Source organism: Vanrija albida (assembly GCF_041260175.1).
Source record: "Vanrija albida strain AlHP1 chromosome Unknown contig_5, whole genome shotgun sequence".
NCBI lineage: Eukaryota > Fungi > Basidiomycota > Tremellomycetes > Trichosporonales > Trichosporonaceae > Vanrija > Vanrija albida.
Genome location: NW_027191424.1, coordinates 1,238,550 through 1,255,253, shown reverse-complemented (window position 1 = coordinate 1,255,253; position 16,704 = coordinate 1,238,550). Strand labels below are relative to the sequence as shown.

Sequence of the window (16,704 nt, the reverse complement as noted above, 5' to 3'; positions counted from 1 at the left end):
ATGGAGGGGTGAGGGGTTCGGTGTGGGCTGGGTGCTGGGTGAGTCGAGGTGGGTAGTGGCTTCGGAAGAAGACAAAGGGCAGACTTGTTCCCTTCAGGGGTCGTGTAATGGTGGTAGAATGAAACTGGGTGGTAACTGACTGATTCCTGTTACTCGACGTGTCGGGTCGCCCTCGCGCGGGTCGTCGGTCGGGCCAGCACGCGCGCGACGCGGCAGACGCGGGGAGAGAGGTACAGGCAGGCAGGCAGGCCTTGCCCTTTGCGTCAGAGTAGAGTAGAGAGCAAGCAGTAGGCAGTAGCCAGCACCTGCAGCATGCGCCGTCGCGCCTGCCGCCTGCCGCCTCGCGCCCGCCGCCCGCTGCCCACTGCCCACTACCTCTTGCGGGTTTCCCTGTACCGACACGCAACACGGCACGGCACACTGTGCGTAATTCAATCTGGCCAGAGGAAGCGGAGAGGGTGAGGGGGGGAGGGGGGAAGGCAAAGTACATGCAGCGGCATGAGTGATGATACGACGAGCAACAGGGAATCCAGATGCAGTCAGTCAGCGGCCAGCCAGCGTCGATGCCAGCAATGCAGTAAGCTCACCACCACACACTCAACTCACCCCCTTCCCCTTCCCCCCACCCCACCCACCTCCACGCGCCTTTCATTCCCACTTGGCGCCGCATCATCCGCTCTCTTTTGCTCATCTCCCCATCCACCCACTCGGCCATCGCATCCACCTCCCCATTGCTCACGCCCGCACGCAGCAATGGACTCGAACGGTGAGCCGCACCCCCACCCCCCAACGACCCCTCTGCCAGCCCTGGTGGTGTATGCAGGGCCCCGTGGCTGGCTGGCCGGGAGGCAACACGTCGTCTTACGCGTTGCCGTCGCGACGCCAGTCAAGCCAACAACTGCACGCGCCTGGCTGGGCTGAGCTGCGCTGGCTGGCCCTCTAGCTGGCGGGCTGCAACAACGCGCACATGCTGGCCGCCGCCGCCGCCGCGTGCCCTCCCTCCCCCCCCTTCCTTCCTTTCCTAATCTAGCCACGGCGCCGCCCACACGCACCACCACCCACACCCACTCACTCCACCCCCCTTCCCCCTTGCTCCCCACCCACCCACGTCCCTTTCACTCTCCTTTGTCTTTCAAGTGCACACACACCTCCCACCCACCCATCACACGACGACGACCACTCCACAACCACCCAATCCATCACCCACCCAACACACTCCATCCATCCACCCCGCGCACAAGCTAACTCTTGCCCTCCCCACTACAGGCCGGCAACGCGCATCGCTCCCTGGCTCGTCAACATTTCGCAGGCTGCCAACCCTTACCCGCTCCCCGTTTCGAAGGACAGACAAGGGATCCTCACCCTCGCCCGAACCCGTGGCCGAAGCCAACGCCGCCAGCACATCAGCATCGCGCGGCTCTACCTTTCCATCACTTGCACGCGTCGTCGTAGACGACTCGTCGCTGTCCTCGGCTCTCTTTGGCACGCCGATCCCTCCGATCGCCGAAGACCCTAACTCGGCGTCGGGCTCGGCACCTCCTTTGCCAGCAAACTCGACACCCAACCCCCGCGCCTCCGCAGCACTCGGCGGCGTTGGCTCAACCTCGGACCTCGCTGGCATTGCAGCAACCCCGCCCCCAATCTCGGGCTCTCAGAGTCTGTACGGATCATCCTCGCCCCTCGTCGCATACCCGTACAAGCCGGCCACGACCAACAGGACGCCGCTCCCCCACTCGTCGCCCCTGGCCACAGTAAACGTCAACACGGCAGCCGGAGCGTCGCCAGCAAACTACGACCTCGAGCCCATCACCTACCCCGCGCATTTGGCCCAGAGACGACCCCCAGGCTCGGGATCGTCTCCACCACCACACGGCGCAGCGGCGGCAGCCTCGCGGTCACAAACATCGGGCTCGAGCCCACCGCCCAACATTAACTCAATCTCCCCCCTCCCGGCGACCACGCCGGTGCCCTCCGCATCCGCCCCAGCTACCTCCCCCGTGGCCCCGGCAGTCCCCGCCCGCTCGGCGCACCGCTACCGCGACTTCACCCTTGGGTCATCCGGTCTCGTGTCGGCCATGAACCTCACGACCCAGAATCTCTCGGCCCACCAGGCCATCCAGAATGGTGTGAGCAGCGCCCCGTCTTTGAGAACGCTCGCGGCAGTGGGCGAGTCACAGCAGGCAAGACGAACGAGTGCGCGCCAGACCTCAAACCCTTCGCAAGAAGACAAGAGCGCAAAGGCACGAGAGGCCGCGGCAGCGGCCGCAGCAAATGCTGCAGCCAACGCAGCGACCTCGAACGGCCACTCCCTCGAGCCTCTCCTCCCGTCAGGCAAGGTTCCCCGCGCCCCGCCAAGTGAAATGTACTTTGCACCTATACCCGCGCACGGGCGCCCGCCAGCACAGCCGATCCGTGCGCACACTGGCACGCTCGTCGATGACAAGATCTGGGTCATTGGCGGTGTCGACTCCAAGTCGTGCTGGCGCGGTGTGGCCTGCTTTGACACGGAATCGTATCACTGGACAATGATTGAGACGTTTGGAGACGCCCTCCCGCCATTACGCGCGCATACGACCAACATTGTCGGCAACACGCTTTATCTGTTTGGTGGAGGTGACGGCCCGACCTACTCGAATGACGTCTGGGCGTTTGACACAATCTCGCATCGCTTCTCGCGCCCAGAAATCACCACGCCAAGGGACAAGCACCCACCGCCACGGCGCGCCCATACCGCCCTCCTCTACCGGAACTTTATCGTCGTCTTTGGAGGCGGTAATGGCCAGGCGGCGCTCAACGACCTCTGGGCCCTCGACGTATCGGATCCGGAGCATCTGTCGTGGCATGAGTGGACGACGCACGGCGACATTCCACCAAAGAAAGGCTATCACTCTGCAAACCTGGTGCAGGACAAGATGGTCGTGTTTGGGGGCAGTGACGGCCACGCGAGTTTCGGCGACGTACATGTGTTGGACTTGCGTAAGTGTCGGGATCCGGCGAGGTCTACGCGTGGCATCCATGCGTCACCGCGTTACCACTCTGAACCACATGCTGACTTGCCCAGAATCCCTTGAATGGACACATATCGATGTCTCGCCGCAGCAGAACCGCCTGTCGCACACCACCTCGCTTGTGGGCAACTTCCTGTACATTATCGGAGGTCACAACGGTCACGCGTATGCGCAAGACGTGCTGGTGCTGGATCTGTGTAAGTGGAGCGTGATGTCATGGCCGCCCGCATCTTGGCTGACGCCGCAGTGAACTGGCACTACGAGTACAAGTCGCCAAAGGGTCTCCCACCGCCTGGGCGAGGCTACCACGTCGCGGTGCTACACGATTCACGCATCTGGATCAGTGGCGGCTACAATGGCGTTGAAGTGTACGACGACGTATGGGTTTTAGAACTGGGAGCGGGGTCGTATCTCACTCAGGTGGTGAGTCTTGGAAACGTCGCGCGCTGCGCCATTTGCTGACCGACCGATCAGGCCGACTTCCAGCTGGACGAGAAGAAGGTGCCCCACAAGGATAAAGACGGCAAGCCAGTATTTATCGCTGCGCCAGGACATGTGCGCAACGGCAACCGAATCTAGGCGGAAGCGTCGCGTGTGCGAGGCTGTTGTGCCTGAGACGTGGGTCGGGGCTGGAGTACGTGGGCCAGCGTGGGCGGCGTAGGGTGGCGTGGTCTGGCGCGGTTGGCCCGGGCGCGACTTGCGCGCGCGACGTGCGGACCGTGTGCCGAATGTGCGGACGGGTGAGCAACGGAGTACGGGTGGACGGTCGAGACGAGGCGGGGCGAGTCGCGAGTGCGGACTGCCTCGCCCCGGATCTGATGCTCTGATTTGGGATTCATGCCGGTTTTTGGTGGACGCCTGGCCGGCGTATCGCGTATGTACGCTGGCTGCACGACTTTTTGACTCTACTATTAATGCATGTCATCTTGTGTAATGCGGGCGGTGTGCCGCGTAGGGTAGCGGTGGCGGCACGCTGGGCCGCGTGTTGCGAGGCATGTGACGTGCGCCGAGGCGGGTCAAGACCTGTGTGTGGCCAGGCCTATGTAGGCTCGGCGAGCGGGCAACAGGGGGCAAGCAGAGGGTGAGGCATGGTATGCTCGGTCTTTGGTGGACGGTGGACGAGGTAACGGGCGGGCGGGATGGCGGCGGTTGACCGACCCGACCAGGGAGGGGTGTGGAGCGGCCGATGATGATGATGATGATGATGTCGGCGGGCGGGACGCAATGTGCGTGCGGCGACTGGGAGGGCGCGCGGCGCGGCGCGGCGTATTCTGAGCGCGCGAGCGAGGAGCCAGCCAGTGAGCCAGACTAGACCGCGACCGCCACCGGCCGGCCGGGCGCGCGGCGGGGTGCGTCGGGTCGGGCGGGCACGCAGTGCGCAGTGCGTGGTGCATGCAGCTGGAACAGATCAGGAGCTGCAGGTGCGCAGGTGTCGGCGCCCATGCCGAGTGCAGCAGGCGCGTGGCGCGGCGAAACAGCGTGCCCCTTGGCCTCGTTCGTGTGCGCAGTGCGGCGAGCCGGCCCAGCCAGGCGAGCGAGCGCGTGCCGCAGACGCCTCGGCTTGTCGTGCATGCCTGCGCTTGCTTTGCATACTTGGCAGCCCAGAGGCCCGCCGCCGCCATCATCGCCTGTCTCTTCCTCGCTCCTCGTCTCGTCGTCCCTCGTTCCTCCACTCAGCCTCGGTTCGCCGCTCGGTTACTAGCACCCACTCCACCGCTGCCTATTTTCGCAGCCAGCACAAACGAGCGTCGGCTCCACGCCCCCGCACGCACACACCGCACCGCACCGCACCGTCGGGCATTGTGCGCCGCGCCCTCGGATCCACTCCCCGGTCACGCTCCGGCGCCTGACCGACCGCCGAGCCGCCGAAAAAGCCAGCCGAGGGCCTCGGACTTGGCCGCCGCGCCGCCGCCGCAGCCGCAGCCGTCATACCGCCCGCCTCGAGCCTCGCTCTTTTGTCATTGTTGTGCGTGCGTCTGTCGACGGGCACAAGGCAGCGCAGGCGACCGACGACAGGCAAGCAAGAGCAGGCCAAGAGCAGGCTCGAGTTTGCAAGCGAGTCCGACGCCACTTGAAACTGCAATTAGCACCACCCACCCCACCCACCCGTGAGTATATGGTCGACACCGTCGGCCATGTGACGCAGTGACAAAGAAGCGACCGAGCGAGCGAGCGAGCGAGCAGGCGGCGAGCCAAGGACGGGCGGGCTGTTGCACACAAAACTGCATACCGTCGCCCACTTCACCACTGCATCGACGACGACAGCGACGACAGCGACGACGACGAGCAGCGCCCACCACCGCACGACGCTCCGACAACGACGGGACGGCCGACTGCACCCACCCACCCCCGCCACCGCCCCCCGCCCAGCGCTCGCTCGCTCACCCGCTCGCTCGCTCCCACCCTCCCACTACTCCACTCGCTCGGCCACCATCACTGACGCTTCCAGGCAGCGACCGCAGCGACCGCAGCCACTGCCGCGACCGCCGCTCGCTCCTCAAAGTTTAAATACACCGGCGCCCACCTCTTCCCCCTCTCCCACTCCACCCATGCCGCCAACGGCCATCACCATCCCCGTCCACGCGCCATTCCTCGCCGTCCCCGGCCCCGCCGGCGCCGACTCGCTCGCAGCCTCGCCCGTCGCCTCGCTGTCGTCCTCGGCCTCTGGGTCCATGAGCGAGGTGTCGAGCGCACTCGGCACAGCACCGGCCCCACGCCCGTCCTTTGACTCACTCTCCTTGCCGCCGACGACGACGCCATCGCGAACCCCGCTCGTGCCCGCACCAACAACACCTTTCGCCATGCCCACCCGCACCGCCGCCCCACCTGCAGCTGCACCCGCCGCGGTTTGGGCCGCCGTGTGCGCGCGAAAACGCGTCAATGTCGACCTTGACCAAGACGGCTTGGCCCAGGCAGGCCCGTCAACAGGCCCAAAGCGCCGCGCTTCGCCATCTGGCGAACCCATTGCTGTTGACTCGTCGCCGCCCCCAACTCGCTCTCCTCGCTCGTCGGGTCGCCACAGCAACTCGCCCCGCTCAAGACATCACCACCACCACCACCAGCAGCAGCACTCGACGACAATGTACCCACGTGCATCATCGTCGTCCCCACGGTCATCGGCCCACTCGTCCCCGCCACGCCCGGTGCTCCCCATGCCCGCCCCCTCGGGCATTGCTTCTGCTGCTGCTGCTGCAGCAGCAGCCCCGGCCCCGACGGCGCCACCCGATCGTCCGCCCCGTGCTTTCCCTACATCGTACAATGCGTTTGATTACGCCTTTCCTCCGCAACGCCAAGATTCGATAGAGGCGGCGGCGGGGGCGGCGGCAACCCCGTCGGCTTTGGCCGCCGCACCAGTGCCCACGCTCACTGTCGACAGCTGGAGCGGCGGTCTCGACCAGAACGGTTTCCTCGGACACGGTGCGACTGTCGGAAGCCGGGTCGGAAGCAGTCACTCGCCCTTGGCCCCCGACGTCATCGACGACTGGCACATGCTCACAGAGATGGGTCCTCTGAGCCACACCGAACTGAGCTCTGTCGCCATGCCAAGGCCTGCTGAGACACCACTGGTCGCCGCATCCGGCACCGCCGCACCCCTCGCAAACGACAGAGACCGCGTGCGTCGTGAGATGATCTTCAACATGCGCCGCTTGCGTGCCGCGCAACAGACGCTCGAGGGCGTACACTGGGGCCCGGGGACGCCACTCGCGAGGCCTGGCTCGGCTGAGAACACCACAGACCTGCGCTCCCTTACCCCACTCACACCGGGCGAGATCGAAGCGTACCGGCAGGAGCTCGCCACCATGGGCAACTCGCCGGCAGACATGCGCAGAAGGCAGGTCATGCAGGGAAGATACCTTTTGACGGCCAATCTGTTGCATTCTCGCCTTGGATCTCGCTTGAACGAGCCCTCAACAGTATTGCGACTGCAACAGCAACAGCAACAGCAACAGCTGCTGCAACAGCAGCGACAACAGCAGCTGCAACAGCAGCAACAGCAGCAACAGCAGCAACAGCAGCAACAGCAGCAACAGGTGCCCCAGCCTGCTACTGCCTTCTATCCAGAGGCCCTTCCCCAGCGTTCCTACTTCCAGCCCGCGCCGCACACGTCCGCGCCCCAATCCTCCAACTCTTCGCCGATGGAACGCACGTCGTCGTTTGGTCGCACCGCACAGCCGCAGCCAAACCAGTCACACCTCTTGGCCTGGCAGCAGAGTCGTGCACACCGCCTGGCCGAAGCACTTCAAGGCGTATCAGGAGGCGGTGGCACTGCAGCCGAAGCAGCCTCCAGCGCCGCCGGCGCCAGCGTCACTGGCTGGGTCATGAACCCCAACTTTGGCTTCTCGAGCAGCAACGCGACAACCGAGAGGCTCTCCCAGTCTGACAGGCCGGACAGACTACACGCCCGCGGCAATCCCGGCCCTACCGACTGGTTGTCGCGCCTCGATGGCACCTTCAACCCCGATGCGCCCGCTGCCACGGCCTCGGCCGTGCAAGCCCACGCACCGTCTGGCCTTGCAACCCGTAGCACTCCGCGCGATCCCGCCGCCGGTGTGGCTCGCCCTCCAGCACCTCGTCTCTCGGCCCGCAACCTCGCCGAGTTCCGCCCCCGCGAAGAGCGTTCGGTTCCCACCAACATTGAGAGCTGGCGCCGCGACGTGCCCTACCCCCTCCAGGCGGACACGGCACCCGAGGGCCGTCCTGCTACTCGTCATCATCGTCCGAATGTCCGCGACGTTGCTGCGCGCGATGAGCAGGACGTGACCATGTCCACAGATTCTGACATCACCACCGTACCGCCGCCGCCTCCAGCCAATCTCATCCCCACTGAGTCTGGCGCCGCACGCCCCCGAAGCAACAGGTTTGGGGCCGCCTCTGCCGCTGGGATCGTGCCTGTCGACACGACCGAGTCGTTTGACCCGGCGAACCGCCTCGATCCGCTTGGCGGCCAGCGCCGCAGCGTCGACTTTGACTCGCACACGCACACGCGCGAGCGGCTCGCCGATCTCACCCGCCGCGCCAACCGTATGTCTGGTCTCGCTTCGCCCCTCGACCGTGACCGCACAGTGCACCCCCTCACTTCGTCGTACGCAAGCAACAGCTTTGACCAGGAATGGCTCCAGGGCGACAACTGGGCGCGCCATGGGCAGCCTGCACTTTCGCGGCGCCTGGGCGAGGGCCTTCGGCCTCCAAGCGCTCTCGATGGCGCATACGCCGAGCCCACAGCCTCAGGCTCGGCGTTGGACCCGCAGTTCTTCCGCGGAGGCCGTCTCGAACACCCCTACTATGGGTCCAGCCCGCCACGGCAACCGCAGCAGCCGCCTTCCAGCCAGGTGCACCCGCTTCTGTTCAACGTCAATGGCGGCCACTCGCTCCATGCCAGACGCATGGTTCTGCCGACGATGCGAATGTCCATCACCCCCGAGATGGGTCCTAAGGAGCGCGGGCTTGTCGCGTCCCAGATCCTGCGCGTCATGGCGAGAATGCCGGCACACCAGCGCCGCCAACTTGCGGCTGGCTGTCTGCGCCGCGTCAAGTGGTGTGAGCTCGAAACGGACAACGCGGAGATGGAGCGCGACGAATGCTGCGCCGTGTGCCAGGACGACTACGAGCCTTCGGACGACGTGGCCGTGACGCCGTGCAACCACATGTACCACGCGTCGTGCCTCGAGGTGAGTGTGGCGGGGAGGGAGATGCGTACTGTGCTGACTATGGCAGAAATGGCACGCCACGCCTGCTTCCTCGACGTGCCCCATGTGCCGTCGTGACATTGCTGCCTTCTCGCTTCTCGTCAAGGTGACGCCCGAGGGTGCCAAAGATGCCCACCCGCTGTGGATGGCCGCGGTGAACACGGATCCGCCGATGCCGCTTGGCACTGGCTTTGGCGCTGGCGTCGGTGTGGTGTAGGGTGGGAGTGGCGTGGGGCTGAGCTCGCACCCACCTCGCCGACGTCCACTTGCTCTTCAGCCCACCCCAAGGCCACCCCCCCCCCCCCCCCCCCCAATCCATTCACGCGAACCTTGTTGTTGACCCATGCCCATTGTGCAATCCATCTCCCAGCCACTGCATCTACATTCCTGTCACCATCCCCGTACCAGCTACAGATTCGCCCACGCGGCTTGTAACCATGTGATGTAGCGTCCACCGGCGCAGCGGGTGCGGCAGAGCCGACCCATCATGCCCGCGCCACGACTAGCAGTCGCGTGTCCGTCGCGTCCGCGTCTCCGTCTCCGTCTCCGTCTCCGTGTCCGCTAGCCTAGTCTCCCCTTGTCCGTGTCCGATCGGTGGGCGAGTGGGGCGAGCGCGATCGCGCGATCTCTGCGCGTAAGCTGCACCACAGCACCTCCGCAAAGTCAGCCGCAAGCCAGCCGCAAGCTACTGCCTACTACAATAGCCCCGATTCCAGCGGTAGCCACTACCTGCCACTGGCGCGCGCCTAGCCCACCGTAACGAATCTGCATCCGACGCTACGCTCGCGCGTGTCGTCATTGCCCGATCGCGGTGGAGGGTGGCTCGCTGTTGGGGATGCGTCGGCGTGTTTGGCTCGAGGGGCAGAGGGATGGGGACGCCATCCACCGGCAGCCGTGGAGGGATCGGGGGCGGCTCTCGCGGAGGGGCGGCTCTCGCGGAGGGGCGGCTCTCGCGGAGGGGCGGCTCTCGCGGAGGGGCGGCTCTCGCGGAGGGGCGGCTCTCGCGGAGGGGCGGCTCTCGCGGACGTCATGATAGCAAGTGAGGACCGGAACCCCAAGCATTCTCGCGCCTGCCTGGCCGTCGCGCAGTCGCGCCCCTCCGGCGCGTCTCGCTGTCCAGGCGGGGGTGCATCCCCGCAGAGGTAGCGTCGCACCTCGTGGCCGGTGTCGTCACTCGCCCGCCGACCTACCTCCTCCCATGAGCATCCCCCCGCCGACCTACCTCCCCCATGAGTATGCCCCCGCCCCAGCCCGCGAGCCAGTGCGCCCCGAGCCTGTGTACCCGAACCACGCTGGCCCCCACGCGTCGTCTGGCTGTCGCGGCCCAGGTCCCGGAGATTGCGAGGATATCGAGAAACCTGCCCGCCATTGCGTACCCCGAGTCGCCGGCCCCACAATGAGCTCACTCTGATCAACCCACGGACGCGTCACGCTGCCGGCGCGCACCCCGTCCTCCCGGTGACGAGCAGGTCTCCCGGTGGCGACCAGACCTCCCGGTGACGGAATGCGGGGCCGAGTGCCGGTATCGCTGCCGCGATGAGACGCGCCGAGCAGCGAGCGAGCGAGCGAGCGCCGCCGCCGTTGATGGCGAGCTAGCGCCTCAGCATGCTGCACTACGCCTTCATGCTGGCTGACACGCAGGCAGATGTTCGACCGCAGCCCCACTGCTCCCGGCGAAACGCGTGACGCGCTAGCCCCCCCCCCCCCCCCCCCGAGCCTAGCGCAATCGAGCGCGTCCGCGTGGTGGGTCGTGATTAGATTGTGCCCACGCGGGTATGCCCACTGTCGCGAGCGGTGAGCGTGAGTGACGGCCACGTCGTGGGTTAGTGACACCCCCCCCCCCCCACCCCCACGGCATGCTGTCAAAGTCCGAGACAATAACAGACGCCGGAACCGGTGCAGTTGGCCTGCTCGCTGACGGCGGAGTTACTCCGCCCACCGCTGGCCCCTACACAACTCCGGGGCAGATTCCCCCGGGTCTAGACGCGCCGGGGATGGATCTGATCTGGCAATTGGATCGAGACTGATCGGTGGCGGCGGGGGTGGGCAGCGCCGAGGCTATTCTCGTCTGTCGTTCGGGTTTCGGTTCGAATCTGGCTGTTGCCTCGATTGAGACAGATGCGGCGGGGCGCTGAGACTGAGTGCTTGTTGCTGGCGACTGAGGCTCGAACTGCTCGAGCCGCGGCGACGCCGAGACACTGCTCGGCGTTGTCGTGTGGTGGCGGCGAGGCCCGCCCCACACCCCAAGCCGGCACCTACAATTGCGAGCTGGCACAGCTGGCACTAACATGCCGCGCGGCCAACTCGGTTTTGCGTGTCTCTGCTGGCCGCCGCGCAGCTGTCGCCCCAAGAGAAGAGTCGAGCCTGCCGTGACGCCAGCACCACGGCACCTCCCCAACGCGAGCACGCTGCATCCAACCCGCCACGCTTGCGACGCGTGCCGAGGCTGAATCAAAGGTACCTCGCACAGGTCCGTACTGGCGCACCACGGCTGCCTCGCTTGGTCGGTGCTGATGGCGTGTCGCTCGTGCATTCCCCGGCTCGCGGTGATGCCGGCGCGGCGTCGCACGCTGCACACGCTCTTGGCCAACTTGGCCCCGAGGTGCCTTGTATCTTGGCTGTCACGGCCCGACAAGGCGAAGGCGTCACGGCCCGACGCCTTCGCCTTGTCGGTTCTTGTTCTCGTCTTCGGATTCACCCGACGACTCGGCCCGCACTGCTGACTCGTGCTGACAACCTCACGTACCCATGACTAAGACCGAGTCCCTCGTACCTACCCGGTGACAAAACCCAAGCCTGGGCTTGGACGACGACGAGCACGAGATCTGGTTTGGTCTCCCGCCCCCGCGCGGGATACCCCCGGACTGCACCCCCGGACGGACCGGAGAAGCCGGCGTGTGCAACGCGGAGGTCTGTGAGTTGGCTGCCGAGATGTATCTTTTCGGAGACTTGTATCCTCCGCGACGCCTCCCTACACCTCCCTTGAGCACACCTTGCGCCATCTCGTAACGGCGCGTACGCACGCTGCTGTGTGTTGTAAAAGAAGGCAGCCCCCCCTCGGCGCATTCAGATTCCAGGAGGACCAGTTTCAACATGAACTGGGGGCCTGCCGGGTTCCTCACGGTGGCACAACGCCCTCGTTCTCGTAACGGCGCCATGGCTCCTGATCCGACAGTTGTATCCGCCGTACCTGCTTACGGAATACCAGGGAGCAAAGGGTCTTTGAACAGTTTACGAGATGAGTTGGTTACGAGATCCATGGCATGAAGGTACATTGCTCGCGCGTGTATCTCAGCCACGCCAGAGAGGGGCTGCAGGTGAGGCAATTCGAGGGGGAGGTGTAACAGAGCGCGGATGCTGGCTGGACCTGGGCGTCGGCTCCAGTAAGGCTGGACGACGCCGCCGCGCCGGCGGCGCCTGGCGTCGTGGTCACACGGAGAGTTGACGAGAAGTATGTCAGTTGTTGCCTGCGCCACGCCGGGGTCAGGTGTTTCAAGGCTGTGAATGACTGCACGACGAGCACGAACGTGGCAGAGGTGTGCGTTCTGCCGCGGCGGAAGACGAGGCCTGGAGCGTCGTAGAGCAGGGTGGCCGTGCCACCTTGCCAGATCTCGTTGCGACCGGTGTCAAGGTAACAGCCGTGTGCTGGCCCATGGTCTCCAGCGCAAACGGGCTTGGCCCGCCGCGTCGCCTCCCCCTCGGCCGGCTGCCGTGCTGCTCGCTTCCTCCCTCGCACACAGCATCGCATCGTGTTCACGGCCGTCACACGCTCGCTTCGGTACCGACGAGGCGTGTGCTGGCCGCTGCGCGCACACGTCGACGGACGGGCGGACAGCGAGCCCGCGCTGGCCGACGCTGGCCGCCTCGGCACCCGGGCGCCGCAGTGGCGCCGAACACACACATCATCGGCAAGTACCGCCAGCCACCGTGGTCAGGTGTACGGCGAGCGCAGGCAAGGCAAGCAAGCACCTTGGCGTGTCTCGGCGCCACGCATCGTACCCGCCATTCAGCGCTGCGGCATCCCGTCGAAGGTTATCGCGGCTGCCGGTGCCACGAGGTGAGTCGACCGAACGAACGCCCAACGCCCGCGGCGGCCCCGCCGCGTCTCGGCCTCCCTCCGCGTCTGCATCGGTTATCCCATGCAGGCGCCGCCGTGTCAGAGGCTGCATCAAGGCGGCGGCAGAGGCGGCGGCCGAGATGGGGGGTCGGCTGCGTGCGGCTGTGCGGCAGTTGCGGCCTTAGAGCGGGCGTCAGGGCGGGAGTTGCCACAGCCCTGCTGGCTGGCCGCTTGCCGCTTTTTCTCGGCTTGGACTGCCTGCGCAAGTCACAATTGGGCGGGTAGCATCCACGGACAGAACAGATCTGACGACAGGTCGTCGCAGCAACAACGCCACGCAGCGTGGCTAAGTCGCGGGAGTGGAGGACAGGGGTGGTTGTGGTTGCGGGCGTGCGTCGCGGAGGGAGACAAGGACGGAGAGAGGGAGGGAGAGGCGTCTTGGCCAGCCAAACATCTACTGCAGCCGAGAAGACTTTACAGTTTGCTGGAAGGAGGAACAAGGAACGAGGGCAAAACTTTACAGGAAACCGTTACCGCTCGCCGCCTCGTCAGCCTCCATCTCAATCTCACAGCATGCACCCAGTCGTGCGCAGCCCCGTCTCTTTGTCGCGTCGAGGAACGAGGGAGGGCGGTAGGCACGCAGAGCTACCGCATTCGGGGGCCAGCACCCTCCCTCTCCCTTAGCACTGTCGGTGGAGTCGGTCGGACACAAACAATGCACTTACGGCGGCTGCGAGATTCTAGGACGCCCGCGGCGTGGCGCTTCGGCGCTCGTCTGCGGCTCCTGCAACTGAATGTCGTTATTGCGCCTGTCGCATCGTGAAACGAGGGCAAGGTAGGTGCGCTGGGGCGGGGCGGGGCTGGGCGGCGCTGGCCTCGGCTGCCTGCCGACGTGGCGTGGCGTCGGTCGGCGAGTGAGCACCCAGTCAGAGCGTTGGGACGCCGCCGCCCTCGCCCCCGCCCGCCGCCGCCGCGCGCCGCAAGTGATGGACAAGGACGATGCACAACGAGGGACCTGTGAGTTTGTGCAGACGCCGTGCGCTTGTGGCGGGCGCCGAGCACGCAGATCGTCATAGTGGGGTATAGCAGTGCGCCAACGATGCGCCAGGATGCGCCAGCTGATCGCAGTGATCATCACTACTCGGATGCGATCACAAGAGCCCGCCAGCCCGCTCGCTCCACGACCAACCCGTTTGCATCGTCACCGAGCCCGACCCACACAAAGTGGTTGTACCACTGCACTGGACTGGGCCTCCCTGGTTTTAATTTTGAGTCAGCTCGCATGCCCACTCCACTGCTTATTCCTGTTTATAGTGTGGTACTGGCCAGGGTGGGGTGGGTGCAGCGTGCAGTGTGGGCTGTGGGCCTCGGGGGGGTTGTAGCCCGAGTCGAGCGTGACGCCTGATCGGGTAAGAGTGGGTCCCCCAGCCTGGTCTCATTCCCTGACCGAGGCCTGTCACTGGCGACTCACGCGCGCAGCACCACCACACCAAGTTGGCAGCAGCACAGATCTCACCATGCACGGAACTGCGGGTTCATGATAGTCTATCTCTTCGTCCAGATCTGGAGCGTGAAAATGCGGGACGACCTGCCCAAGACCACATGCCTCATGCGGTCTACAAAACAACATTGGCGTCGCGTGGCGCGCCGCTCCCTCCTCGCCTCACCTCCCCGCCTCAATGGTATCGGAAGGCCAATACCGACGGTATTGGGAAGCTGATGTGGGGCTGGCGTGGCGCGTGCGTGGCATGTTCGGATCTGTGCCCCAGTCCGGCCATCACCAGCGTGATGCTGCGGCGTTCACCGCAGATGTAGCTCGTAGTCTGTAGCCTCCGAGATGTATCGTCGTGGTAGCACAGGGACGGGTAACGTAACCCGCGACAGCTTGCTGAATTGCTTTGCTCGAATGCCCCCTATTCTCCTAAGGCACTGTACACAGTGAGACCTCGGTCAGCTATGTGTCTCTCGTGCTGTTTCTTGTCACCTCGTGGTACTACCCGGAGACAGCCGACACCTGCAACCCCAGTTCTCATCGCTATCTCGTCCCCAATGCCCGTGTTTGTTGTTGCCACCTCGTGCCCGCCTCCCCACTGTCACGGCTCGCGCCCGAGCGTGGCGAACACTCCACCCACGCGCGTGTTAATGAATGACATGATGGGCCCTGCGCTTGTTTATTAACTCCACCTGCACCACGCGGCCGTCGCAGCGGCGTACGTGCTCCGGCTCGTGCTCGTGGTACCCACGGCTGTCTGTCTGGGACAGCGGCAGTGCCTCGATGATCGCAACTACGGATGTACAAGGAATGCGGACCCGATGACATCGATGCATGGTTGACAGCCTGTAGCCGTTTGTGCCGTTTGTGGCGAGTTATTAGCCGACATGTGTCGTACTAGGCAAGTGGCACAAGACGAGAGACGGACAGCCATCACGCGCTCCTCCGCTCACTCTACGGCTATCCCGAGACACCTCGAGCGTGCTCTCCGTGCTCTCCGTGCGCTCCGACGATTAGGTGGCCACTTCCGCCTGAACACTCCCACCTCACAACATTCCGGCCCGGGGGTTTCCCGGGCTGTGGGTCCAAATGGGATCAATGATGCCCATGAATACAAGTGGTGCGTGGCCACTTTGATGTTCGCGGACGGGACGGGGGCTCCCCCGACCGGCTGGAGCAGGCTAGCCAGATGGCAGCACATGCTTCCACACTGCTAGCGTGATAGATAATTGCGCTCCATCGTCCGGCGGAATTTTACGTGGAGCTGCTGCTGACTGACAAAGGTTGCGCGAGCGGGTATACGGGGGCGGAGAGGCCACCGGCCGGAGTGACCGAGCCCGAAGGGCAGGGCGCGGCGGTATGCTTTCTTCGTCACCAGGGGTACAGGAACGGTGTGCGTACGAGCGTGTGCCTACCCATATCTCCGGATGCTGTACGTACAGCTTGAACAAGCATGTGTCGATGCTGTAAACCTGACCCTATGCTTTGAGGGGATGTTGATTCCTGCCCTCAGTCACGTCCGTGGGTCGGTCAACAGACAGATCTGAGGGCGGGCATGCGGCTCCTGCGGTAGAGCACGGGCGTTCGCGGTGTGCACGTCGGGAGGACGTGTGTGCAGTCGGCAGGAGCCGATCTGCACCTTTGGTGGCGGGCAGGCAGGCAGGCTGGCATGATGCACGCCTGCTACAGCCGTATGGCCGGCTGGGACCGTCGCGGCCCATGCTGGTGAGATCTCGCAGCAGGGTACGTGTCGCGCTGTCGCTGCCGCGGGGCGGTGTTGGTGGTTTGGTTGATGACGATGGCCCAGCGCCACTGCCTCCCGCGCTTTTTTGGAGGGGAGAGGGGGGGGTCGATACCGTGGGGTGGCGGCCGGGCAGGCGGGCGGCGCGCGCGCGGAGCCGACGGCGAGGCGACGCGCCCGCAAGATGCGCACGCGCGCGTAGTGCAGCGCAGCAGCCAAGCGGACCGATGGGCCAGCCGCCCCAGCCACACCACAATAGGATGCGCACAGCGGTACGGTACGACAATGGCCTTGAACAGGGTATTCGTGCGGCTTGCGGTTCCCGCTGTAAACCGGTGGCGTCGAGGTAGGATTCGTTTTGTCGCCTTGTGCTCGTCGCCGCCCGCTCCTCTTGCCGCGCGCTACACTTCTGGCGCCATTCACGTAACGGCCCACCTCTCCGTCTCTAGCTTCCCTGTTGCGCTTGCGGCAGCACCGAAGCCCTGGGTCGCACCTTAGGGTCAGTCTTTCAAGGTAGTTTGGTTTCGGGTCCTCTTTTTTGTCAGGCCTTGTCACTCTGGCCTTGCTCTTTCGTCATCACCTGCCCTGGGCCTCCCTTGGGCAAACCTTTTTTTGTTTCTCTATGATCCGGTCCAGGCACCATTCTCTGTCCCCCGCCTCCCCTTGGGTATCCTGCCCTCTGACCCACCTCCCCCGCGTCTGATTCCTGAACCTGACCA

The 16,704-nt window shown here is 65.1% G+C and overlaps 2 protein-coding genes across 2 annotated transcripts; both read left to right on the top strand.

Moving 5' to 3' along the window:
- Window positions 1-753: 753 nt before the first annotated feature.
- Window positions 754-3,587, top strand: Q8F55_006590 (uncharacterized protein; the record flags this gene model as incomplete). The annotated part of the gene is made up of 5 exons (XM_069355047.1): window positions 754-766; window positions 1,267-2,976; window positions 3,062-3,205; window positions 3,256-3,431; window positions 3,483-3,587. 5 exons carry the CDS (start codon window positions 754-756, stop codon window positions 3,585-3,587), a joined length of 2,148 nt encoding a protein of 715 aa, XP_069207118.1.
- A 1,970-nt stretch (window positions 3,588-5,557) lies between these two features.
- Window positions 5,558-8,912, top strand: Q8F55_006589 (uncharacterized protein; the record flags this gene model as incomplete). The annotated part of the gene is made up of 3 exons (XM_069355046.1): window positions 5,558-5,691; window positions 6,385-8,677; window positions 8,724-8,912. The coding sequence occupies 3 exons, from the start codon at window positions 5,558-5,560 to the stop codon at window positions 8,910-8,912; spliced, it is 2,616 nt and encodes an 871-aa protein (XP_069207117.1).
- Between the last annotated feature and the right edge of the window lie 7,792 nt (window positions 8,913-16,704).